Source organism: Callospermophilus lateralis, chromosome 14 (genome assembly GCF_048772815.1).
Source record: "Callospermophilus lateralis isolate mCalLat2 chromosome 14, mCalLat2.hap1, whole genome shotgun sequence".
Classification (NCBI taxonomy): domain Eukaryota; kingdom Metazoa; phylum Chordata; class Mammalia; order Rodentia; family Sciuridae; genus Callospermophilus; species Callospermophilus lateralis.
The window spans coordinates 61,740,504-61,765,813 of NC_135318.1; the positions used below are offsets into that span (position 1 = coordinate 61,740,504).

The 25,310-nt window shown below is 37.8% G+C and overlaps 1 protein-coding gene across 3 annotated transcripts in view; it reads left to right on the forward strand.

The window, feature by feature from the left end:
- Window positions 1-22,812, forward strand: part of Dguok (deoxyguanosine kinase) — a 35,558-nt gene extending 12,746 nt beyond the window's left edge. For 2 of the 3 annotated variants that reach the window (XM_076832650.1, XM_076832652.1), the window contains 5 exons: window positions 10,709-10,896; window positions 14,463-14,610; window positions 20,997-21,112; window positions 21,833-21,932; window positions 22,562-22,812. In XM_076832650.1, coding sequence (XP_076688765.1) covers window positions 10,709-10,896; window positions 14,463-14,610; window positions 20,997-21,112; window positions 21,833-21,932; window positions 22,562-22,588 — 579 coding nt within the window. In that variant the 3' untranslated portion in view covers window positions 22,589-22,812. The remainder of the gene's footprint in view (window positions 1-10,708; window positions 10,897-14,462; window positions 14,611-20,996; window positions 21,113-21,832; window positions 21,933-22,561) is intronic. The other variant, XM_076832651.1, reaches the window with a different exon arrangement.
- The last annotated feature ends 2,498 nt before the right edge of the window (window positions 22,813-25,310 follow it).

Below are 25,310 nucleotides of genomic sequence, written 5' to 3' on the forward strand. Positions count from 1 at the left end.
GCCACCTCCATGTCACTTAATAGACAAGGTCTTCCTTTCATAGTAATGTAATTTTAATGGCTACAGTATACTACATAGTAAGAAATTATCATTTAGTTGGGCAATCCTTCATTTTGAATAGTTTCTCAAATCTCCCTATTACAAACAATGTTTCGATGATAAATATCCTTGTAGTGAAATTGACCTCTACTTCAGTACTGAGGATTGAACCCAGGAGTGCTCTATCAATGAGCTATATCACCAGCCCTTTTTATTTTCTATTTTGAAATAGGGTCTTATTAAGTTGCTGAGGTTGACCTCAAACTTGTGTTTCCCCTCTTTCAGCCTCCTGAGTCTCTGGGGTTATAGGCATGTGCCACCACACTTGACCAAAGTCTTTTTCTAATAACCAAATTTTATGTGTCTCTGTATTTTAAGATAATCAAATTCAAATTTTGATGTCCAAAAAATGATCTATATTTTTGATATTTTTGTTGTGTTTTACACAATTTCCCTTCAGAAAAGGGAAGTATTCTCATACTCTCAGCAGTACTACTCCTTTTTATCCTTGCCATTGTGGCAGGTAAGAAAATGTTATGTTTTATGTCTTTGATGGCCAGTGAGTTGATGATATTTTTTCCTCTTATCCTTTTATAATTGTTCTTTTTAGTGTCACTCCTTGCTTTTGAGCTCTTCATCTTTTTATTTAATATTTATTTTTTAGTTTTGGGTGGACACAATATCTTTATTTGTTTATGTGGTGATGAGGATCAAACCCAGTGCCTCACACACGCTAGGTGAGCGCTCTACCTCTGAAAGGCAACCCCAGCCCCCTCTTCATCTTTTTGTAATGGCTTCACAAAGGCTCCAAGTTCTTTTTTGTTCTTTCTTTCTTTTTTTTTTTGGGGGGGGGGGTGGTGGTGGTGGGGATTGAACCCAGGGCCTCACACATGCTAGAAAAGTTTTGCCACTGAGCCACATCCTCAGCTCCATCATAAAAGCAATTTGTATGCAAAGTATATTAACTCTGTCATGTATTACTGATATCTTCTTCTCCTGTTTGTCATTTTTCCTTTATATGTGATATATTTTGCAATTCTTTTTTTAAATATTTATTTATTTTTAGTTTTTTAGGTGGATACAATATCTTTATTTTTATGTGGTGCTGAGGATCGAACTCAGTGCCTCATGCATGCCAGGCGAGCGTGCTTCCACTTGAGCCATATCCCCAACCCCTGCAATTCTTAATACAGTTCAGTTTTTATGTAGTCACATCTATCTTTTTATTCATAGTTACTGCCTTTGATGTTAAAGTTTTAGAAACCTCCTTATAGCCCAAGATTTAAAAAATATCCACATCTATTTCTTTTTGTTGCTTTTTTTGCTTATATGTTTTAAGTTATATGACTCAGATTTTATGTTTTCACAAGTGGGTATCTACTTGTCCCAGTAATATTTTTGTTTAGTTTATTCCCAGTTAGCATATTAATTTTATTGTTATTGTGAGTAGTATCTTTTTCCCAGTCTTTTCAAACTGGTTATTGCTGTTTTGAAGGAAAGTAGTTGGTTGGATTTGACTTGTATAACTCATGATGATGATGATGATTTGCTTTATTTGCTTGGGGTTATAGAAAATAATAGTTTTCTATAAGAGTTTCTAATATCCATATCTCATTTCTATTTTCTTTTTTTAAATATTTTTTTAGTTGTAGTTGGACACAATACCTTTTATTTATTTATTTTTATGCGGTACTAAGGATCGAATCCAGTGCCTTGCACATGCTAGGTGAGCACTCTACCACTGAGCCACCACCCCAGCCCCTCATTTCTATTTTCTTTCTTTGAATAGAACTTCAAGAACAATATTAAATAATAGCAATAAAGAGAATCACCTTTATCTTTTTCTCTCCTTAATGAACTTCCTCTAATATGTCAGTTTTAAGTTCTATTACTCATTTCAGTAGATGTGGAGGAGGTACCCTTCCATTACTAGGATATTAACTTTTTATCAGGATCAAATGTTGAATTTCCATCAAAAGAATTTTTAGTATCTAGTGAGGTAACCATGGTTTTTTTTTAATCTCTTAGTATTAGTCATAGATTGATTATGATACCATTCTGACATTTCCAGAAGAACTTATTTTTGGTAATAGTGTAGTATTCTCCATTAATTTACTAATATGTTATTTGGAATTTTATGTGCATGTTGGTGAAGTTAATTGGTATTACTATTTGTATAGACAGCTTTGGACAGATACCACCTGAGTTATGAAAATAAACTGAGAAACTGTGCGTCTTTCTTACCATAAAAAAGTCTATTCCTCAAAGGTATAATATCATCTTTAAAATGATACATATTTGGTGCTGTTTGAGGGGAATAGTTATTAGACAACTGTTTTCTTCCTTAGTTATTATTCAGGATTTTTAATTTTTTTTAACACCTAGATTCAATTTTGATAATTTCATTTTCCTGAAACATTATCCTTTTGATATTTTCAAATTTAGTAGTGTACAATTAGTGCTTTTTGAAATATTTTAAATTTGGGCTGGGAGTGTGGCTCAGTTGATTTAATCCCCAGCACTGCTTAAAAACTACACACACACACAACCTGCACCTCAAAGCGTTAATCTCTGAGATATACAAAGAACTCAAAAACTTAACAACAACAATAAAAACAAATAACCCAATCAATAAATGGGCAAAGGAACTGAACAGGCACTTCACAGAAGAAGAAATATAGTCAAACATATGAAAAAATGTTCAAAATCTGTAGCTATGAGAGAAATGCAAATTAAAACTACACTGAGATTCCATCTCACTCCAATCAGAATGGCAATTATTAAAAATACAAATAACAATAAATACTGGCAAGGATTTTGGGGAAAAGGTACACTCATACATTGCTGGTGGGACTGCAAAGCGGCGCAATCACTCTGGAAAGCAATGTGGAGATTCCTTGGAAAACCGGAATGGAACCACCATTTGACCCAGTTATCCCACTCCTTGTTATATACCCAAAGGACTTAAAATCATCGTATTACAGTGACACAGCCATATCATTTTCTTATAGCAGCTCAGTTCACAATAGCTAAATTATGGAACCAACCTCGGTGCCCTTCAACAGATGAATGGATAAAGAATATGTCATATATATATACACATACATATATATGTATGTGTGTGTATATGTATATACATATACACACACAATGGAATATTACTCAGCCATTAAGAAGAGTAAAATTATGGCATTTGCTGGTAAATGGATGGAACTGGAGACTATCAAGCTAAGTGAAATAAGCCAACCCAAAAACCAAAGGCTGAATGTTCTCTCTGATATATGAATGCTAACACACAACAAGGGAAGAAGAGGGGAAGAATAAAAGTTCATGGATTAGACAAAGGGGCGTGAAGGGAAGGGAGAAAAGATGGGAATAGGAAAGACTGTAGAATGATTCAGACATAATTTTCCTATGTTCACATAGGAATACATGACCAGTGAAATTCCCCATCATGTACAACCACAAGAATGGGATGCTAATTAGAATAAGTTATACTCTGCATATGTATAATATGTTAAAATATACTCTACTTTCATGTGTATCTAAAAAGAACAGTAAAAAAATGCACATATATGAGATTATATAATATATATGTATGAAAAGATTCAATTAGTGAATTTTTTTTTACATTCTATGGTGACTTACATTCTAATTTATTAATTTTGTCCTGAATTTATTCATTTCTTTTGCAGACTTTCTTTGCATTTTATAAAGCTCTTGAGATCAAGTGATTCATTTGTAATTTTCTTTTTTTCCTGTCTTAATAAAAATATCACAATTGGAAATTTTCTTGATCAGATAATCTTTGTCAAAGTTTTGAGATTGTGATATACAAAGTTTTTACTGAAATTTCCAAAAAGTTTATACTTGCAGTTTTTATTTATTCGATGCCTGAGTGCTAAATTACTTAACATTTTATTAAATTTTTTTGTATGCAGAATTATTCAGTTTTTAATTTCTAGTTTGATTTTGTTATAGTCAGACAATGTAGCTTATATGGTTTCTAACTTGGCAAAATTTAGATTTTTTTTCATAGTTAATGTATGATTACTTTTTGGTAAATGTGTTGTGAACTTTTAAGTAGAATACCATGTGAATTGTGAAGTTTGATGTGATTTTTTCAGAGTTAATATGTTGTTTATATGACACAGAATGAATTTATTAACCCTTCTAAGAATAAGATGTGTGTTAAGTTTAATAATCATTGAAGGTATATTCTGGTTTCAGATGTGTAGAAAAGTAATGAATTTAGTTCTGTTAAGTTCTCAGGGGGGGGGGGGTTGTGGTGGGGAGGGTACCAGGGATTGAACTCAGGGGCACTCAATCACTGAGCCACATCCCCAGCCCAATTTTGTATGTTATTAGAGAGAGGGTCTCACCTATTCCTTATCACCTCGCCGTTGCTGAGGCTGGCTTTGAACTGGCAATCCTCCTGTCTCAGCCTCCTGAGCTCCCAGGATTATAGGCGTGCACCACTGTGCCTGGCTAAATTCTCATTTTTGGCGTTTACTTTTTCTTTTAATACTGAGATTGTGAATACCTGTAATCACAGCAACTCTGGAGGCAAAAGTAGGAGGATCCCAAGTTCAAGTCCAGCCTCAGCAATTTAGTGAACCCTTAGCAGTTTAGATACTATCTTAAAGGAAAAAGGATGGGGTTGTAACTCAGTGGTGGAGCACTCCTAGTTTAATCCTCGGTGCCAAAAATAAATAAATAAATTCTAAGAGAAGTATGCTAAAATGTGTACTCATATTTTGTCTGTCTGTTTATATTTTTCAATTTAAATTTTTAATTCTTTCCCTTATTCTCAATTGGCTTTGCATTGTATTTATGTATTTCAGTGCTCTTTTATTCCCTTTGAAAAGGTTCAGGACTTCCTTGTTGGGTCTTTAATTTTAGTTTATTGGTAGTTATTAGAAGTGTTCTTACAGCACTTAATGCTTTTTCTTGATACAATATAGCCACATTCACTTTCTTTTTATATGTATCAGTAGGTTTTGCTTTTCCCTATTTTTCAGTCAGTTTCCTTAGTTTTCAGCCAGACTGTTGTTTTAGATGTTACTCTTAGGAACAGGAATTTTTAGTTTTTTTTCCAATCTGATGGTGTGCCTTTCTTGGGAATTTTTTTCTTTATTATGATCATGTCTATCACCTTACTTTGTGTTTTCATCTTTATTTCTGTTCTATTTAATTTTTTTCTTTCACTTTCCTTTATTTATTCAGACAATTTATTATTTTTATTCTGCCAGTGGTACAGAGAAATTAAAATATACATATTGAAACCTATCTATCAATGTTAATGGAGTCTGTGAATGGAGAAAAATTAGTGCTTTTTTTATTATCTCTTTTCACAGACTCCATCCCAGGTTTGGTTTTGGTTTTTGTTGTTTTGTTTTTGGTTCCTGGTATTGAACCCAGGAATACTTAACCACTGATCTCTATCCCCAACCTTTTTTGTTTTTTGAGACAGAGCCTTGCTAAATTGCTTAGGGCCTCTCTAAATTGCTGAGGCTGGCTTTGAAGTTGGATCCTCCTGCCTCAGCCTCCCTAGTCACTGGGATTACAGATGTGCATCATCATACCCAGCCAACCCAAGTATATTGAAATCATGAAATTTTGTAGATACAGATGTTTTTTAAATATTTATTTTTTAGTTTTAGGTGGACACAATATCTTTATTTTATTTTTATGTAGTGCTGAGAATTGAACCCAGTGCCTCACTATGCTAGGTGAGCACACTACCACTTGAGTCACATCCCCAATCCTACAGAATGTTTTTTGAAGTATGAAACTTCTCTCTTAATAGTGATTCTTAAATTTTCAATGTCACACAACCACATTAATAATAGTCATTTTATACTAAACTCTTTTCTGGTTTATTACCACTATTTTCTCTTTACAGCATCTTCCCATTTCTTAATTCTTTATTTTGATTCATTTTCCAGTTAACTGAATTACATTCTAGATAAATTTTTTTAGAAAGAATAAGGGGGTGGCATAATTTCTGAGTGGTTGCTTGTCTGAAACCATCTTTCTTTTGCCCTGGAATATAAAAGGTATTCTATTATAGGAAAGTGTTATATGCTTTGGACCATTTGTCTTTCCAAATAATTGTGTCATTTCCCTCTTCATGGGGTATTTTTGTAGTTGCTTTTGTTACATTTTTAAAGAACCGTTGGCATTTTGCCAGGATAGGTCCAGTTCCACAATTCCTTTTGTTGTGTCTGTGTGTGCACGCACACATAAATGACTATATAAGTAAATTCACACACACACACAACCTTAGTTCTGATACTCAGTGAATTTCTCTGCTGGAGTCTTTTATTTTATTTTATTCTCCACTTGATTCTAGCTTGTTTTTCATTTGATCACTTTAAACTCCTAGTAGTATCATGAAATTTTTTTCTACCCCAAAATACCTAGAGCTATCATATTTCTATTAGATCTTCTTCAGTGATGAAGAAGATGTATACCTCATGAATGTCTTCCTCTGCTCCTTTTTCATTGGGAACTCTGAATTCTTGTTTCCTTCGAGTAAAAATGTTTCTTTGATTGGGAAGCTTTATCTTAGCTAAGGATCCAGTTGTTCCTTGGTATCTGCAGTGGATTGGTTCCAGGACATCCTCTGTTATTATACTCTTCAGTCATCTCTAGCTTATTTGTAATACATAATACAATGTAAATACTATGTAACTACTTTTATACAGTATTGTTTAAGGAAAAAGGACTAGAAAAGAGTCTGTGTGTTCTGTGTAGATGTAATTTTTTGTGTTTGGAATATTTTCAATCCACAATTGGTTGAATCCGTAGTTGTGGAACCCACAGATATGGAGGACTTAGCTGTACATTGAAGTTGCTGGAGATCATATTGGCTCCTGTGTGTAAAGTTGTTTGATACAAAATTGTCTTAGTTGTTGGGAAGTGGAACCCAGGTGACATTACATCTTGGTGTACCTTTTTATAGGTAAGAAAAGAAAAAGCAAAAATACCCTACAACTACATTACCATGTATATCAAATCTCCTCCTAACATGTCTTTTTATTTATTTTTTTTAATAATTTTCTCCTTTTTATCTTAGTTTAGGGGAAATTTCTTAAGCTGACACTCAGTATGGATTTTCTGATTCACTAATTGAGTTTGTCTCAGTACACAGTCTGCTAGTTGCTGTCTTTATATTTCTTTTGGAAATTGCTTTTTTTTTTTTTTTTTTTTTCCTCCTTTAAGAATGTTCTTTTTTGGGCTGGGGTTGTAGCTCAATGGAAGAGCATTCACCTAGCACGTGTGAGGCCCTGTGTTCAATCCTTAGTACCACATAAAAATAAATAAATAAATAAAATAAAGGTATTGTATCCATCTACAACTACAAAAAGATTTTTTTAAGAAAACAAATGTTCTTTTTCTTTTTTAATGAATGTTCTTTTCCTAGCCAGGTGTGGTGGCATATGCCTGCAGTCCTAGCAAGGAGGCTAAAGCAGGAGGATCACAAGTGTGAGGCCAGCAACTTAACAAGGTTCTAAGCAATTTAGTGAGGTCCTTAGCAAGATCCTATCTCAAAATAAAAAATAAAAAGGGCTGGGGATGTGGATCAGTGGTTAAGCACCCCAAGTTCAGCTCTGGGGACCCCTCCCCCTAACAAAGAAAAGAATGTTCTTTTCACTTTCTTTAATTTCTCTTTCTCTTTCTTTCTTTCTTTTTTTTTTTTTGTATCGGGGATTGAACTCAGAGGCACTGGATCACTGAGCCATGTCCCCAGACCTATTTTGTGTTTTATTTAGAGACAGGGTCTCACTGAGTTGCTTAGCACCTCACTTTTGCTGAAGCTGGTTTTGAACTCCTGCCTCAGATTCCAGATCCTTTCAGCTTTTATTATGACAGCCTCTTCTTTAAAAATTTCTTTTTTGTAGATGGACTTTATTTTATTTGTTATATGGTGCTATGGATTGAACCCAGTGCCTCATACATGCTAGGCAAGCATTCTGCCACTGATCCACACCATAGCCCCCCGACAACCTCTTTTTATTTTATCAATGATATAATCTCAGATCTCATTGAGATATTTCTGTTTTCTCCTGTTTTGTACAACAGCTCTATCTGAGCACACAAGTTGATCCTCTCTCCTTTTGGGTTGCAGAATATTTTTATATCCAATTATTGTCTCTTTATTCGTTTATACAACTTAGAAGGATGTTTCTATTTGTTCTTTAACAAAGGTGGCTCTTTCACAAATCATATAGGCCCTTGTATAGTGTTTGTTCCAGAACAGTCTCCCTTTGGTAGTCCAGAGCTTACTGGTGCAGTAGCCCACACTTAGTCCACCTGCTACGTCTGCCTGCCTAGTGCCCTACTCCATCATGTAGTCTCCAAACTGTGCAGCAGACCATGGCTGCTCCTACAGTCTCTAATGATTTTTTTTTTTTTTTAGGTGTAGATGGACACAACACAATGCCTTTATTTTTATGGTGCTGAGGATGGAACCCAGGTCCCGCCCATGCTAGGCAAGCGCTCTACCGCTGAGCCATAATCCCAGCCCTCTAATGATATTATCAGAGACTCAAGGAGATTCAAATTTGTGCCCTTGCTGCTCCTATTAGGGGCCATTTGTGAGGCTAATGTGTGTTTGTGCATTGGGGGATTATTAGAAGGAGAGAATTCCTGAACACATCTCTGAGTGAATGACTTTCTGATCCATTCAGTTCAGTATACATTGCTTCTTTTAAAGTCTTTCAAAGAACTGTGATCCTTTTTTATAATCTAAGAGTACTGCCCCCTCCCCCAACTTCTGTCTTTGTTTCTACCTGAAATGCTTTCTTCTTCCTTTTCCTTTTTTTTTTTTTTTTTTTTGACTGGGGGAGACTGGGGATTGAACCCAGGAGTGCTCTACCACTGAGCCACACATCCCCAGTCTTTTTTTTTTTTTTAGAGAGAAAATTTTTTAATATTTATTTTTTAGTTTTTGGCGGACACAACATCTTTGTTTGTATGTGGTCCAGAGGATCGAACCCGGGCCGCACGCATGCCAGGCGAGCACGCTACTGCTTGAGCCACATCCCCAGCCCCCAGCCCCAGTCTTTTATTTTTATTTTGGGACAGGTCTCATTGAGTTGCTGAGGCTGGCCTCAAACTTGGAATCCTCCTGCCTCAGTTCCCCAAGTTTCTGAGGTTATAGAAATGCTTTCTTCTTAATCCCATTTCCATGTCTAAAAATTCCATCTTTCACTCACTTCCAAGCTTAATGTCACTTTTTCCCAGAAACTTACTAATGTGATTGACCATCACATTTTGCCTATATTCTAGCTCTGTGTATCCTAGTATTCTTCTTCCGTTTGCATTGTGAGTTCCTTGAGTTCTGGTTCACCTTCATAAGAGGCATTAGAATGAAGAGGTTAGAGGAGGCCAGGTTTTACTCCTCACTCAATTCTTATTCCCCATGAGACCTCAAACAAATAAATTACTTTAACCTCAGACTAGAAAGTGGACATAACATTACCTACCTCACAAAACTATTTTGAAAATAAAATGAGATAACATCATAGTAAACATTGAAATATTATTTCCTTTTTCTTTATCATTGTAGCACCTCATCCATGCTACATGCCTTCAATTAATGGTGATTGAATGAATGAATCCAGATCCAAAGTGGTTTCCACAAAACTCACCTTTGATTTAAATAAATGGCAGAACCCAGAATAGAATCCAGGGCTCCCAAGTATCCCACACTTGTTCCCACCTACACATGTCAAATTAATGAAACTCCTCAAATTGCTTTTCATAAAGTCTCTAGAAAGGAAGAGGGTTTTGTTTAATAAATTGTAACCCTTCTGTAAAATATATAGAATTCTGTTTGTTTGCTTGAACTTACAAATAAGCAATTGCTTTCTTACCTGCCTTGACATTTTAGAAAGAGCCGCAGATGGAATCTTTAAAAAGAGTCAACATAGTGTTACAATGGAAAGATTTGATTTCAGATTAGAATTTTAGAAAGCTGTTGGTTGTTAACTCTTAATACTCCACAAATCCTTCAATTAGTGAAATGTGTTTTGTTTTGTTTATTTGTTTTGGGGTTATTGGAGATTGAACCCAGGCATGCTCAACCATTGAGCTACATCCTCAATCCTTTAAAAAAATTTTTTTTGAGACAGGGTCTTGCTAAGTAGCCCAGGCTGGCCTCAAACTTGCAAACCTCCTGCCTCAGACTTTTCAATCACTAGGTATGCACCACTGTACCCAACTGTGAATGTGTTAATTCTGTATGGTTTTTCTCCACTCTTTTTTAAAAATGTTTATTTTTTAGTTGTAGTTGGACACAAAGATATTATACCTTTATTTTTTTATTTATTTTTATGTGGTGCTGAGGGTCGAACCCAGGGCCTCGCACGTGCTAGGCTAGCACTGTACCTCTGAACCATGACCCCAGCCCCTCCACTCTTTATTTATATTGAAGGTGGCATGTCATCTCCTGTATTCTTGTTTAATAAAGATAGGAAAATCTCTTTACTGATTATGTCATTTCAACTAAGCTGGAGGATCTGATTGTACTTTTTAGTGAAAGGAAACTTGTAATTTCTTGGATTGAGTGTTAAACCTTCTTGGGGAAGGGTGAGGAGGTATCGTATTACAGAATAAATACACCTTCTAGGAAATTCTCCTCTTTTGTATTTCCCTTTAGGACAGTACTACTCAAAGTCTGGGAAACTTGCTAGACATGATGTACCAGGAGCCAGCACGATGGTCCTATACATTTCAAACATTTTCATTTCTGAGCCGCCTGAAAGTACAGCTGGAGCCCTTCCCTGAGAAACACGTACAGGCCAAGAAGCCCATGCAGATCTTTGAGAGGTCTGTGTACAGTGACAGGTAAAATACCAATCCCTTTGCCAGTTATAAGCCCCATGCTCAGTTCTGTGTGTTTGTTCTTCTTGCATGGACTCTGCACTGGTCTAATCAATGAAAATGGTACTTAAAAAAAAAAAAGCTTCCTTTTAAAGACAATTTTACAGATTTATCCATAGTTGTAATTCTGCTGAATTACATGTCAGAAAAGGAAGTTGTGTTTTTCATAAACTGTATGCATTGAATTTCCCACAGTGCTCTTGACTACCTTATGTTTCCTTACTTTATGGCATAGAGGCAAACTTGTACTTATCTGGTATAACTTAAATACTTAAAGTACAGGATAGACACTTAGATAGCAGTATATGTTCCAGGGAACCAAATAAATCCGTGATTGATTATCACCTAATTGAAAACTATAGACAGTTAAAATTTATGTTGCCTAAATGACTATAGGAGCTCTATTCACTCTTTTTACTCTCAGAAAAGGATGTCTAGGCAGAAATAGCACATTTGCAAAATTGGCACCTGTGTTCTATTTATCCTTATTGCTGGCCAGAGTCTAGAGTAAACACAAAATACTTATGTACTTCAGGGGCAGGTCTTCATCATGAAGGAAAGAGATGTATGGTTACTTTAAGTATAGGCTAACAGACAGCCTGGGAGGTGAGCCCATCTATTCCAAAAGAATTACCCCATCCAGGCACCAGATTTCCTGCATCTGTTTTGCCACAGAGACGAGGCTATAAACTTGGGGTTCGGCCACCTAGAGATGAAGTTAGGGTGGCTTGATCTGAATACTGCTGAGGTTTTTCGTTTGTGAACTTTGTTGGTGAAATGGTGCTTTTAAGCAGACTTATTTATTAAGCCCTTTTGATCTATCAAAATGGAACTTTTTCATTGTCCACTCACTGCTAAAGATATTCATGATTCCAAATTAGATAAACTAGTTCTTAAGTGCTCACATAAAGCCTCCTGAAAGAAAAAAAATAAGGATTTATTTGTAAATGGCATGTGATTATCTGACTTTACCTCCAACTCATGCAAGACATGTGAAACAAACCCTGCAAGCTATACATTCCTTCTTTCTAGGCCCCAAGAGAGGTGTATTCTAAAAAAACCAAATGGGTGGATTACAAATGGTTGGGCTCTGAGTTTTAGTTCTTTTTCTACTATGTACTGGACTTCTCTCTGTTTATCTCTCTTCTTTCAAGGCATGCCTCTTGAGACTAGGAAGTTGAGTTACATATAATCTTCTGGATTGCTTGGAAACATTCACAATTGGTCTTTTGACTTCTGGCCCCTTAGTGAGAGACCTCCCAGAGGAAAACAGAAAAATAGAAATACTACATTTATTAGAAATGCTTTGTTAAGCTACCTGGATCTTAACATTTACTTGTAAAGGAAGAGATAAAAATTGATCCCACTATGGGAGCTACATCATTCCAGGTACCTTCATCAGAAGGAGTTTTTTTTAAAGGATAACTAATTACAAATTCTAATCCTGAGTATAATTTTATACCTTTTTAAAAATTCATTCCAGGGCTGGGGGTCTGGCTAGCTCAGTGGTAGAATATGATGTTTAGCTTGCACAGGGCCCTGAGTTTCATTCTCAGTTTACACACGTGCATGTGCATGCACACACACACATACAAAAAAAAAAAAATCATTCCTTTATTTGTTGGCTCAATACAGATTTATTGAATGGCTCTTCTGTTGAGGCCTCAGGCGTGCTCCTGGGGCTGTATCAGAGAAGGCAGTCCCAGTCACTGCCTGTATGAGAGAATTCTAGTCTAATAGGGACTGTACACATGCGTGTTCTGAAAGAGGAATATGGGTTTTCTGGGAGAAAGAAATTTAAGTCTATTCTGATTGAGTTAAAGGAAACACTAGCATGTGGTTTTAGAACAGAGACCCTGACTGCTAGGCCTTAAGCCCCTGTTCTTCTCCACAGCCCCTACATTCAGTCTGCAGTAGAGGTCTCCTCTTAGTGCCCAAAACCTTATCTTCTACTCCCTCTCACCTGTCACTACTAGCTTTGGAAAAATAAGGAATGTGCTCATCCTCAGGGCCCATTTTATAGAACTTCTAAATTTTTCTTTATAGCATCTGAATTTCTTCTTCTAGTTATCTGTGGAAAAGCTAACAACCTTTTTCAGAACTTGATTTATAAAAGGTATATAAAAGACACCTTTTTCCTTTTGCCTTCAGCTAAACTATAGCAAAATCATTCTAGACTAAGAAAGTTTGCTTTTGGTATTTTCACGTTAGCTTCTTTATAGCTAGCAAAAAGCAGTGCAGTAATAACAAAGATATTTTAAATAATCCACCAGTCACTTTTCTAAGCACTTTATGAGTATTATGTGCAATCATCACAATAATGGGTTGAGAGAGTTCAGGTGACTTTCCAATGTGTCATGGCTAGTGAGCATTACAGCCAGGATCAGACCCTGCAGAGTTACTCTGGAAACTATTCTCTTAAAGGCACACTCACTGCCTTCCCCAAGTCATTCATACACAAGGATTCTGAATTTCATTTTCCCAGAAGTAGCCAGTTGCTGAGCGTTGCCTTAGAAACTGGAATTCATTGTTGAGGATGTAAATTGTGTTTTATATCAAAATGCCTGTGACTTAAAAACGGACTTGACCCTTCCAAAGCCATGATTTCTGTTTAGCTCTGACTTCCTATTTACCAGAGCCTCCTTTTGTTGTGGAAGTAAGCAAGAAGCAAAGCTAGTTTGATTTGCAGCTTTAGAGTCTTTAATCTGACTTAGAAGTTTAGCAGCAGAGGAAGCAAGCCAGTAGGAGCTCATACGTACTTTGGCGGAGAGTCTACTTTCTTGTTAATACTGAAGTTAGTAAGAAATGTATTTCCTGCTTCATAGATGACACCACATAAAGGTAGTTCCCTCTTCATTTCTCAGCTAGACAAAAGGGTAGCTTAGCAGCAGAGGACTCAGAGGCCTTCAGTCCTTAAAAATAATATGCAGAGTGGCTTTATGCTGGATTCACTTGTTTTTGTCTTTTGGGGGGTAGGTACCAGGCATTGAACTTGGATACTCAACCACTGAGCCACATTCCCAGCCTTATTTTGTATTTTACTTAGAGACAGGGTCTCACTGACCTCATTGGGTCTCACTGACTCTCTGTTGCTAAGGCCAGCTTTGAATTCATGATCCTCCTTTCTCAGCCTCCCAAGCCACTGGGATTATAGTTTTTGTTTGGGGCCTTGCTATCCCAGGAAATCTCAAAAGTTGCACCCTTTGCTATGTGTCTCAGCTGGTTGAAAAATTGTCCTGGACCAATGAGTTACTCCTCTGGTATCCCTTTTCTTGCAGTGACTTATTGCATCTGGAAAGCTGCATTAAGTTGAGGTACTGTTTTCCACCATAGTGTTGAGCAGGGAGGGAGCTGTGGGTTAAGAATTCAGATTTCTTAAGGATTGATGAGGAGCTAGAAAGGTTAAGTGCTTTGAACAGACATGGAACAAGTTGGTTATTGATTTTTGTGCTTGTCTCTCTCTTGTGCTTTTCATTCCATTTCCCATTCTTCCTCCATCCCCACCCCATCCCACTTCCATTTCTAACCAGGTATATCTTTGCGAAGAATCTTTTTGAAAATGGTTCCCTCAGTGACATCGAATGGCACATCTATCAGGACTGGCATACTTTTCTCCTGCAGGAGTTTGCCAGTCGACTGTCATTACATGGCTTCATCTACCTCCAGGCTACTCCCCAGGTAACTCTGAACCTAAAACCTTCGTCTTCAGGGCTTTATGAAACTAAGAGGGTGACTTTCAGATTTTCTTGTTGGAGAAGTTAGAACACAGGCATTATCCAGGGCAGAGAGAGCAATAGGTGGATACCTCCTAATCTAGTGTTGAGCAACCCATTTCCCACAGGTTTTGTGCAGCAGTGTGCTCAAGCAATTAAGTATGCATTAAAGGGTCCTGCTTAATGAAGCCACAAAGCAAGAATAAATTGGGCACTATCCCTGTCACTCTAGGTTTATGGCATGGACACTCAACTGTAGCCAGTGGCCTCAGTGCTTCCTTCCAGTGGCAGGGTCATATGAGGTTGTAATGATCTCATTGGTTTTCTGAATAGGATGTGGAGAGAGAGAGAAAGAGGATTTTTCTCACCTCATCCTAATATTGCCCTAATTTATTGCCTCTTTTGGAATGTTGAGGAGGCCATGGGTATGGTAGGATGGACTATAGAAGTTCATTCTGTGGCTTTCTGACTTGCACTTTGAAGCCAGCCAACATACAGGATGACATCATGGCAGGAGACTGAAGTCTGTGGAGACAGCATGGTCTTTGGTTTCTGCTGACTGGCAGTGAGAGTAGACAGCCCCAGGGAAAGCTTGCACTGGAGGGGTCCTTGTCTATAAAATCCATGACTGAGACAAGATATCTCTAAAGACTTCTGGAGTGGGATTTCAAGTCAAGGTGAGAGGAACTTGCTGAGAGATGCATTGCTCTCAGCTTTTGAGAAATACTTAAATGCCAACTATACCATGTAATCGTAGAAGAAAGGAAAGCTGTCTGCATGCTAAAGGCCGTGTTTTTCAGAGCTAGGGATAAGCCTCATGGCAAAAGTGAGCCTGAGAGCAGATTGAATAGGGTCAGAAAACAAGTAGGAAAGTCCCTGTCTCAGAGACTCACACAGGCCGTGGAGCAGAGGACTGGAAAGAAGGATCTTACCTTGGGAAAGGAGCAACCAAACAAGAAATCTTTGAAAATGCGAGATCCAGATACTGGGGATCTTTGTTTTGAGGGTTTCTAGAAATTATAAGACAGAAGCTAAATTAGGAGGGAATAAAGAGAGTACACAGAAATAAAGAGTCTAAGGTTTAAAATGAAAATGAACTAGAGGTTCTTGAGGCCAGAGGGCTGAGAACCTTTTATGAAGCTGCTGCTTCTTTTTTGTTTTAAATATATTTATTTTTTAGTTGTAGTTGGACACAATAATCTTTATTTTATTTTTATGTGGTGCTGAGGATTGAACCTAGGGCCTTGCACATGTTAGGCAAGCGCTCTACTGCTGAGCCACAATCCCAGTCCTGTGAAGCTTCTTTTTATGACAAGAACCACTCTAGCCTGTGCAGTGGTACAGATCTATAATCCCAGCAGTTTGGAAGGTTGAGGCAGGAGCATCGCAAATTCTAAGCCAGTTTCAGCAATTTAGCAAGACCCTGTCTCAGATAAAAAGGGCTAGAAATATGGCTCGATGATTAAGCACCCCTGGGTTTAATCCCTGACACCACAAAAAAGAGAACTAGGCTAAAGTTAGGTGCATTAATGCCATTTGACATTTCCGAGACTTCTTTTAGTGGTTTTCATTGCTTGGGAGCAGGTATATAAGAGGCAAATTAATGAAAGTGATTATTTTAGAGGTAGGTATCAGTGAATAGGGAAAGAGAAATCCCTTGCCAAAGAGGATAGCTTGAAGTAGCTGAGGGTCAGGTTTAAAGTGAGAGAAGGCTTGCTCCCAGGAGGGCTCACTAGTGATAGTACTGTGTTGTTGGGTTGAATGAAGATTGTGGTTGGCATTTAAAAACGTGACAAGTTTTCCATGGGAGTCATGGGATGACTGGATTCAAGGAAGCAGAAGCTTGAGAGGTTGGGCATTAGAAGGGAGAGTTCTGACCCAGCTTGTTCCAAGGGAGACAGAAGTTCAGCACAGTAGCTTAGTATCATGAAGACAGTGTTGGGAAGAGCAAAGGAGGAGGTGGGCTGATCTGTTCCTAAGAGTAAAACAGTGCTGCCTGGCCAACTCACAGGCCCCTTTTTCTGGGGAGTGGAGGTTGGACTCAGATACTGGGACCCACAGGAAAGCAAGCAAGTCTCTTTCACTTTTTTGTATGTACTCTGAGGGAATGACCTATGAGAGGGATAGGGGCAGTGATGGTGATGATGATTATCTCTGGAGGGTCTTGATATATTCTTTTGAGGAGATTAATTATAAAGTACTTTAGCTGGTATAGGATGAAGTGAGTCAAAGGATTATTGCAACTTAATGGCAGAGAAGGAAAAAAGCTTGTTGGGGATTAGATGGTGTTGTTTTTTTGTTTGTTTGTTTTTGTTTTTGTTTTTAATTCTAGGGGGTTTTTTTGTTTGTTTGTTTGTTTTTTAGTTGTAGATGGACACAGTACCTTTATTTTATTTATTTATTTTTATTGTGGTGCTTAGGATCAAACCCAGTGCCTCACATGTACTAGGCAAGTACTCTCTCTACCACTGAGCTACAACCCTCGCCTGTAGATGGGAATTTTAGTTCTTTTTGATGGCATTAGACCCAGGGATTCAGGAATGCCCACATCCTTCCTTGTTGCCCAAGAGAACAGCAGAACAGAAGTTAAAATATCTTTGTGTAAAAACTGTACCAGTGCTCAATACTCAGCACAGAGTGCTGACAATTCTGTTTAGAGCATGTGAGATGGATCGACCTCAGTAGGGCCTTCAGCTCCTTTTCACCTGTTTTCCCTTAAATTCTAAAAAACAAACAAGCTTGTAATTTTAAAAAATCAGAAGAGAAATAGCTGGATCTTGGTGTTTCCTCGGTACCTTGGAATTAGAGTGTACAGACAGCCAGGGTGCCTCAAAGCCTTGCCTGGGACAGTAAAGCATGGATACTGGCATGCAGTAGATGTGTGGAGAACAAATGGTACCTGGGTTTGGGGATTGGGAGGCACAGTGAACAGACCCAGCAGTGGTCACCATCCAGTTCCTGTCTCTGACCCAGAGCGGTCATACTAGCTCTTCTCCCTGTTGTCTAGGAGGTTAGCTAAAGGATCCCTCCCTGCAGTGTACACCTACATTGTCTTTCCTGTTCTCATTCAAGTGTATATTCCCTAGGAGGACTGTGATGAGTGGAGCCAGGCAAAAGCACTATTTGAACTTTTTTTAAAAAAAAGAATTTGTTATAACCATGTCAGTAAAGCAAGAATTATGCCACATGTTCAAAATAGGAGTTTACCTAGACTTCTGGGGTGGGGGGGGGGGGTGGGGGGAATGTTTGCTTTGTTTAGTAAATTAATAGTAAAAAGGACAATATTAGCCTATTTTAATAAATCAGTGTTCACATCAGCGTCTGCAAGCAATGAATTCTAAGTAGCTTTTGTAAGAATTGCAGTGTTCTAATATTTAAAAAATATTCACTAATTCAGATAATATTTTTCTCTCAGAGAAGTAGAGAATCGGCAGTAGTTTAGGAAATCCCAAACTACTTGCTGATGGGAATATAAATTGGTTGACTTCCAAGGAGATAGTTTGGCAGTAAGCTCATACTTTTTGGCCTATTAATCAGTTGCTTGGAATTTACTCCGTAGATATGCTCACTCATGGGCAGAGTGGCCTGTGTATCAGGCAGCATTGTTTGCCGTAGCAAATTATTGGAAATGACCCAGTGGTCATCAATAGAGACTGTTAGAATTTATTGTGCTCTGGCTATACATTAGAAAACTTCAAGGCCATAAAAAAGAATAAGGAAGTTCTTTATGTACTAATGTGTTCTTTAAGATTTATGCTTAGTGAAGTAAAACAGGTACCAAGTATATGGTGGAACACCTTTTATATGCTTTAAAAAAATGAAAGTATGTATATAAATTATTTCTAAAAGTACACAGAAAGTTAATAACATAGGTTGTGGGTAAAGAAAACTAGGTAGCTGGACGTCAGGGATACACTGAAAAGCTGGGATTGGAGAAGGAGAGGAAGGGGAGGTCTTAGAGCTGTCACCATTGAGGGTAGAAAAGTAGAAGGAAAGAAAAAGAGGCAGGTTCCAAGTGACGGAAAGTAAAATAGAAAGTAAGCCAGGCATGGTGGCACACACTGGTAATTCCAGCAACTCAGGAGGCTGAGGCAGGAGGATCACAAGTTCAAAGCCAGCCTCAGCAATTTAGTGAGACCCCTGCCTCAAAATAAAATAAAAATAGCTGGGGGTATAGCTCAGAGGTAGAGTGCCCCTGAGTTCAATCCCCAGTATCCCCACCACCACCCTACACTCAAAGCAAATCAAAGTAGGAGAAAAAGATAGATGGAAAAACTAGAGTAGAAAGTAATTTTTTTTCCCCGAGTACTGAATATTGAACCTAGGGCACATTACCACTTAGCTACATCCCTTGCCCTTTGTATTTTTTATTTTGAGACAGGATCTAAGTTGCCCATGCTGGCCTCGAACTTGGCATGCTCCTCTCTCTGCTTCCCAAATCAATAGGATTATAAGTGTGTGCCACTGTGCCCAGCTGAAAACAGTAAATGGATACATGCAATGAATATTTTTTGGCCACCTACTCAGCCATATCCCGTGCTTAGCCCTAAGCAGGACAGAGTCTAACCCTGCCTCCTGGGTGTCCCCCCCATCACTGTGTGCCCTCCTAAGTGTCCTGTGCAGACCTCACTCTAAACTCTGATTCATCTGAAAAACAGTAGTCTGTGTTTGCCCAGAGCCTTGCCAGCATTCAGTTCTCAGAGTGGAGCTCTGAGGGTGGGTCACAGGTAAAGGGGGACCTCCATAGAAAGTAGGAATTTGAGGCACCCTGCCTTTCCATGAGTCCATGCTGCCTCCTCTCTTATGTCCAAATTGCTAACAGCAAATCAAATTCCAAGGACAGTGCTATATCTAAGTTAGGGGCAATTATTATTAATTGATTAGGGAAAAAGCATAGAAGAGATAACAACTAAAAGTGTTAATCTTTGAGACCTGTGTCTTCTCATTAGTTTGGAAAACTGGACATAAAGTCCTAAGTGAAATTTGCTTAGTAGAAAGATAAGAGGGAAACAGCAAAGACTCCAAGTTTTTGAGAATATTGTCTACTACATTTGCGGATAATGCTCACATTTTTTAAGTATTTGAGAGAGATGGTCCTAAATTAGTGGGTTAATCTGTCTACTTCTAGTTTACTTCCAGGACAGATGACATTCAATAATAAAACATTTTCCTGGCAGACAGAAAAACAGGGGCAGTTAAGGCAAAACAAACATTTGGAGCAAAAGTTTTGAGAAATAAAGGAGCTTGACCTGTCTCAGAGGAAGAAGGTCAAATCTGGCTGAAGCAACAAGGCCAGGGGAGGAGCTAAGGAAGTTGAGGAGAAATAAGAGTTGTAAGAAGTATTTGTGTGACAAGTAACGAAGGAGACATCTGCTTTCTCTGAGCCAGTGTGCTTCAGACTTTCTACCAGATGCAGAATAAATATTGTTCAACACACAGTTAATGTGGGGAGGTAGGTTGGTGTCGAGCCTCCCGTTTTTGTTTTGTTTTGTTTTGTTTTTTCTTTTCATTTCCTTGTTTTATCTTTGACCTATGCAGATTTTGCATCCTACTCTAGAGAGAGTGTTTGGTATAACATGAAAGAGATGTTTCAAATTACTTACATTTTACAAATAAAAGGCCATTCATACTTCCTTGAACCTTGTGGTTATGGCTATAGGCAGTAAGAAGCGTGTAAACTGTTTTAAGCAAAGAAAGTAATGTCATTATCCATTGCAGAGCTATGGAAGGCTGGACTAAGGGGACAGACTTTCAGGGGAGAACAGCTTTTGCCAGGGGCTTGATATGCCTTAACATCAGTGAATTCTGGGGGATATGTGGGGTGGGTGGAAGATGGGGAAATGCACCAAGGTGACACCATTGTGCATGATGGAGACAGATTAACTCCAGACTTTATGGCCTTTGCTCTTTTCAAATACTTCTTTAGAAGGCAGAGAGGCAAAAGACTTGCTATAGTCCAGGTAAGAGTCAGTGAGCACCTGATTAAGGCAGCAAGAGATAACCAATTAGAGATATTACAGAGAATTTTCTGACTTCCTCATTGATTGGCAGGTGGAGAAAGAAAGGTACTACCAGGTTCCTGGCTTAGCTGACTGGGTGAATGATGTTTGCCGTTAACTAGCTAAGTATACTCCAGAGGAGGAGCAGGTCTAAGGTTCAGGTGGAGGTAGAAAGGATGGTATAGATCATCTGATGGAATAAAATTCCATAACAAGGCAACAGAAGCAAGACTATGATTTGTGTTGCCCAAGATGGACTCATAGATATTATATTGGTCTCAGTGCTCCCAAGTTAGCATTGCAACAGACACAACAGCAGATGAACTCAATAGACCTGGGGATTGTCTTTTAGGTTTGTTTGAAGAGACTGCACCAGAGGGCCAGGGAGGAAGAGAAAGGAATTGAGCTGGCTTATCTCGAGCAGCTTCATGGTCAGCACGAAGCCTGGCTTATTCACAAGACAACCAAGTGAGTTGGAGAAAAGAGCAATATCAGACAGAAATCTATTTTTCTACAGTTGATTGTTCAAAACAAGAGTTCAACCAGACATGTGATGGCTCACACCTATAATCCCAATGGCTCTGAAGGCTGAGGCAGGAGAATCTCAAGTTTGAAGCCAGCCTCAGCAACTTTGCAAGACCTTATCTCAAAATTAAAAATAAAAAGGTCTGGGAATGTAGCTCAATGGTAAAATGTCCCTGGGTTCCATCCCCAGTACACTGCCTCACCCCCCCCCCCAAAAAAAAGTTGTTGATCCACTTTTTATTAGATACTATTGCTTCAGCTTTTTGTTTCTTTTCTCTCTTGTACATTTCTCTAGATTAAACATTGTAATTGATAGTGGTGACACTTGGCTCAGGATGGAGAATTTAAAAATTTGGAAAATTGTCAGTTTTACTAAAGTGATATTCTTAGTTTCTGGACTATCCCCCCTTTAGGTTTAATATGTTGTCCACTTAAAATGTTTAAGAGCTCTGACCTTCAGAATCAGTCTCAGGAATAAAAAGAAATCTTAGTCATTTTCTTTCGAGTCAGCTTTATTGAGGTTTCTGTTGTTATTTTAATGCTGTTTATGTGCTATTTCATTGAGAAGCCATGTGAATTGAGATCTGATCTCTGAACTATTAAAATTTGATGAGTATATGAAGCTTGGTTCAGATTTCTTTTTTGTGTTCATGCTTCCTATAGGCTCCACTTTGAAGCTCTGTCAAACATTCCAGTTCTGGTATTGGATGTCAATGATGATTTCTCTGAAGAAGTAACCAGACAAGAAGAACTCATGAAGAAGGTGGGAAGGACTTTTTTTTTTTTTTTTTTTTTTTTAAACTTTTAAGTTGTAGATGGACACAATCCCCTTATTTTATTTATTTATTTTTATGTGGTACTGAGGATCAAACCCAGTGCCTCACCCATGCTAGGCAAGCATTATACCACTGAGCCACAATTCCAGCCTATGAAAAGGATCTTAACTTCTAATTTCTAGTAGTTTTCTTCTTGTTGTATTCTTATATCTTCTGGTCTTTGCTTCAAAGTTTAATACATTGGGCTTTGGGGTTTGCATCTCAAATTGCCGTTCACACTCTGAAAGCCAATGGGATCTTGTACACGCTATAAATATAATTCCTATTCTCTGAAGTATGTAGGGTAATAATTATTGAATAATTGACTTGTAATATATGCTTGCCAGCTGACTTCCTCCTGTAAGGTATTCTAAAACTGGGGAAATGAGACTTCTGGATTTTATTCCCAGCTCTGCCACTTGCTGCTATACAACCCTGGGTAGCTCACATTTCTTCTTCAGGCCTATTTTCTCTTTCTCACAAAAACTCATGGGACTGCATACATACGCATTGTGGATAACCATTGAATAGTCTGCTGAAAATGTGAAATTTAACTCGGATTTTCTCTTTCCCACAGGTAAACACCTTTGTAAAGAATCTGTAACCCATACTAAGATGTTTTGGCTGTGATCTGGGCTCTCTGACTTTCGGAAGCTAGAAAATATTAAACCTCCCACCCACCTTTTCATCCCCTTTCCCTTTTGCCCCTCAAGCACTCTTGACAACAGGGGTGTGGTTTGTGCTATCTTTAGATTTTGCCATTATCTTTCTTTATATGTATGTATGTATCAAGGACTTTGAAAATAAAGTTGATTGACATTTCTTTATTTTTCTAATCAATTTATTCATTTTATTTCAGGATGTCTCTATTGGTGCCTGCTCTGAACTCCCCCATATCAGTTTTCTTTTTCTTTCTTTCTTTCTCACCCCCCACCCTCCCAACCTTTCTATGTTGAGGATTTAACCCAGGGCCTGTATCACTGAGTTATATCTCCAGACCTGGTCAAAAGAAAGAAAAGGAGAGAACAACAAGAGCCCAAAGTTCGGCATCTAACATTTAGGGGTAGGCCATCCAGGATGGCACTCTGGCTTACTCAGAATACCGTGCCAGGTCAATTTCAGATACCCTGAATGGAGTGTCACTCTCTGTACAGAAAGAAGTTTTTGTGCTGCTCTTCAAGCTTCAAGGACAATTTATTGTTAAGGAGGAAAAATACATGGCTATATAGAATTGAAATGTTCTATTGCAAGAAGCTTATAGGCCCGTGATTCACCAGTATTGAATTTCCTACACTGAACCTTGAAAAGTTCTGCAGACACACAGGAAAATGAACTTGAGACTTGGAGTATCCTGGAAAACAAAAATATGTGTTTCTGTTCTTCATACTTTGGGAAAATGAGTGAGAGACTGGCTTCTAACAAATGTGTCATGTTTGGGGAAAATTTCAACAATTTCTTTATACCACTTCAAAACTTAACAGCATTATTAATATATTATTCATAATCATTAATTCATTTAAAGGGTACAACTCAATGGTTTTTAGTATAATCTTAGGGTTGTACAACCAGTAGCAATTTCCAGAACATATGCATCACTCCAGATAAAGCCCATATCTTGTTTTTCCCCCAAGATGCTCCCCTGCCATTTAATCCTATATAACCAACAATTTACTTTCTGTCTGTCTAGATTTGCCTAATATGGACATTTCATAAATGGAAATACATAGTCTTTTTTTACTTAGCATAATGTCTTCAAGGTTCTTCCAGATTGTAGCATGTCTAATGTTTCATTTTATGGATATGCCATATTTCATTTATCCATTCATTGATATCTATCATTTTGATATAGCTGTCCTAGGGGTGTGGAATGATATCTCATTGTAGTTTTAATATATATTCCTCTGATGGTTGATGATGTTGAAATATTGTAGGCACTTTCTGATCATTTGTATGTCTTACTTGGGTAACTGAATTCAAATCCTGAGAGTTCTTGATGCTGATCAGATAGATATAATGATTTACAAATATTTCCCCCATTCTATTAGTTGTCTTTGTTTTCCTGATAGCATCCTTTGAAGCACAAACAAATATTTTTTTCATTTTAATGAAGTCCATTTTATTTATTTTAGTCATTTATGCCTTTTGTAGCAAATAACCAAAATTAACCCACAATCACAAATATTCTGTTTTCTTTCTTTTATTTATTTATTTTTTATTTTGAGACAGGTTCTCACTAAATTGTCTTGTCTGCCTTGAACTTACTGTTTTCCTGCTTTGAGGTCCTGCGTACCTTGGATTGCAGATGTGTGCCACCATACCCAGCTCCTATATTTTCTTCTAAGAGTCTTACTATTTTAACTCTTATCTCTAGATTTATGATCCACTTTGAGTTAATTTTTTTGTATAAAGAAAATAATCCAGGGCTGGAGTTGTGGCTCAGTGGTAGAATGCTTCCTAACATGTGAGGCCCTGGGTTCGATTCTCAGCACCACATATAAATAAATAAAGTAAAAGTTCCATTGATAACTAAAAAAATATTGAAAAAAGAAAATAATCCAGGAGTTATCGAGTTATGGCTCGGTGGTAGAGTACTTGCCTGGCATGTGTGAGACCCTGGGTTCCATCCTCAGCACTGCATATAAATAAATAAAATAAAAGATCCATTGACAACCAAAAATGAAAAAAGAAGAAAGAAAAGAATCCTTCATTCCTTTGCATGTGAGTATCCAGTTGTCCCAGTGAACACCATGTGATGAAAAGACTGTTCTCTCTCCTATTGAAGTGTCCTGACATCTGTGTTGAAAGTATATCCCACTTATTCTCATGCTTGGTTGCTGCTTCAGATTCTGGACAAGACCAGAGATGAAGATAGGATATTTGATGTGTTTTGGAAACAGTGATTTTAGCCATTTAGCTTTGAAGGGCCCAATTATTTAATTCCCATCTGTATTTCCAGGAACCAGTAATGTAGAAATCACCAGTAGACCTAGACTAATAGCAGTAGGCCCTCACTCTTCACTCAACGGCAAATATTTTTTAGTATCTGCATATTCTAGATACCAAGGAGATAATGGTGAACATGACAAAAGGCAGACTTTGTCCTATGAGAACTTGTCATATATTGAACAAGTGATATAAATAAATTGCAGACGTGATCACATTTCAAAAGAAGTACAGATGTACTATGAGGGTCTGTAAATCCAAGGAGCCAACATTATCTGAAATAGGGCCCCTAAGAAAGTGACAACTGTTCTGAAGAATAAATGGGGTAAAATGTTGATGTAGAGAAAACAGTCATGGCCACAGCCTTCATGTAAGAGTGTAGC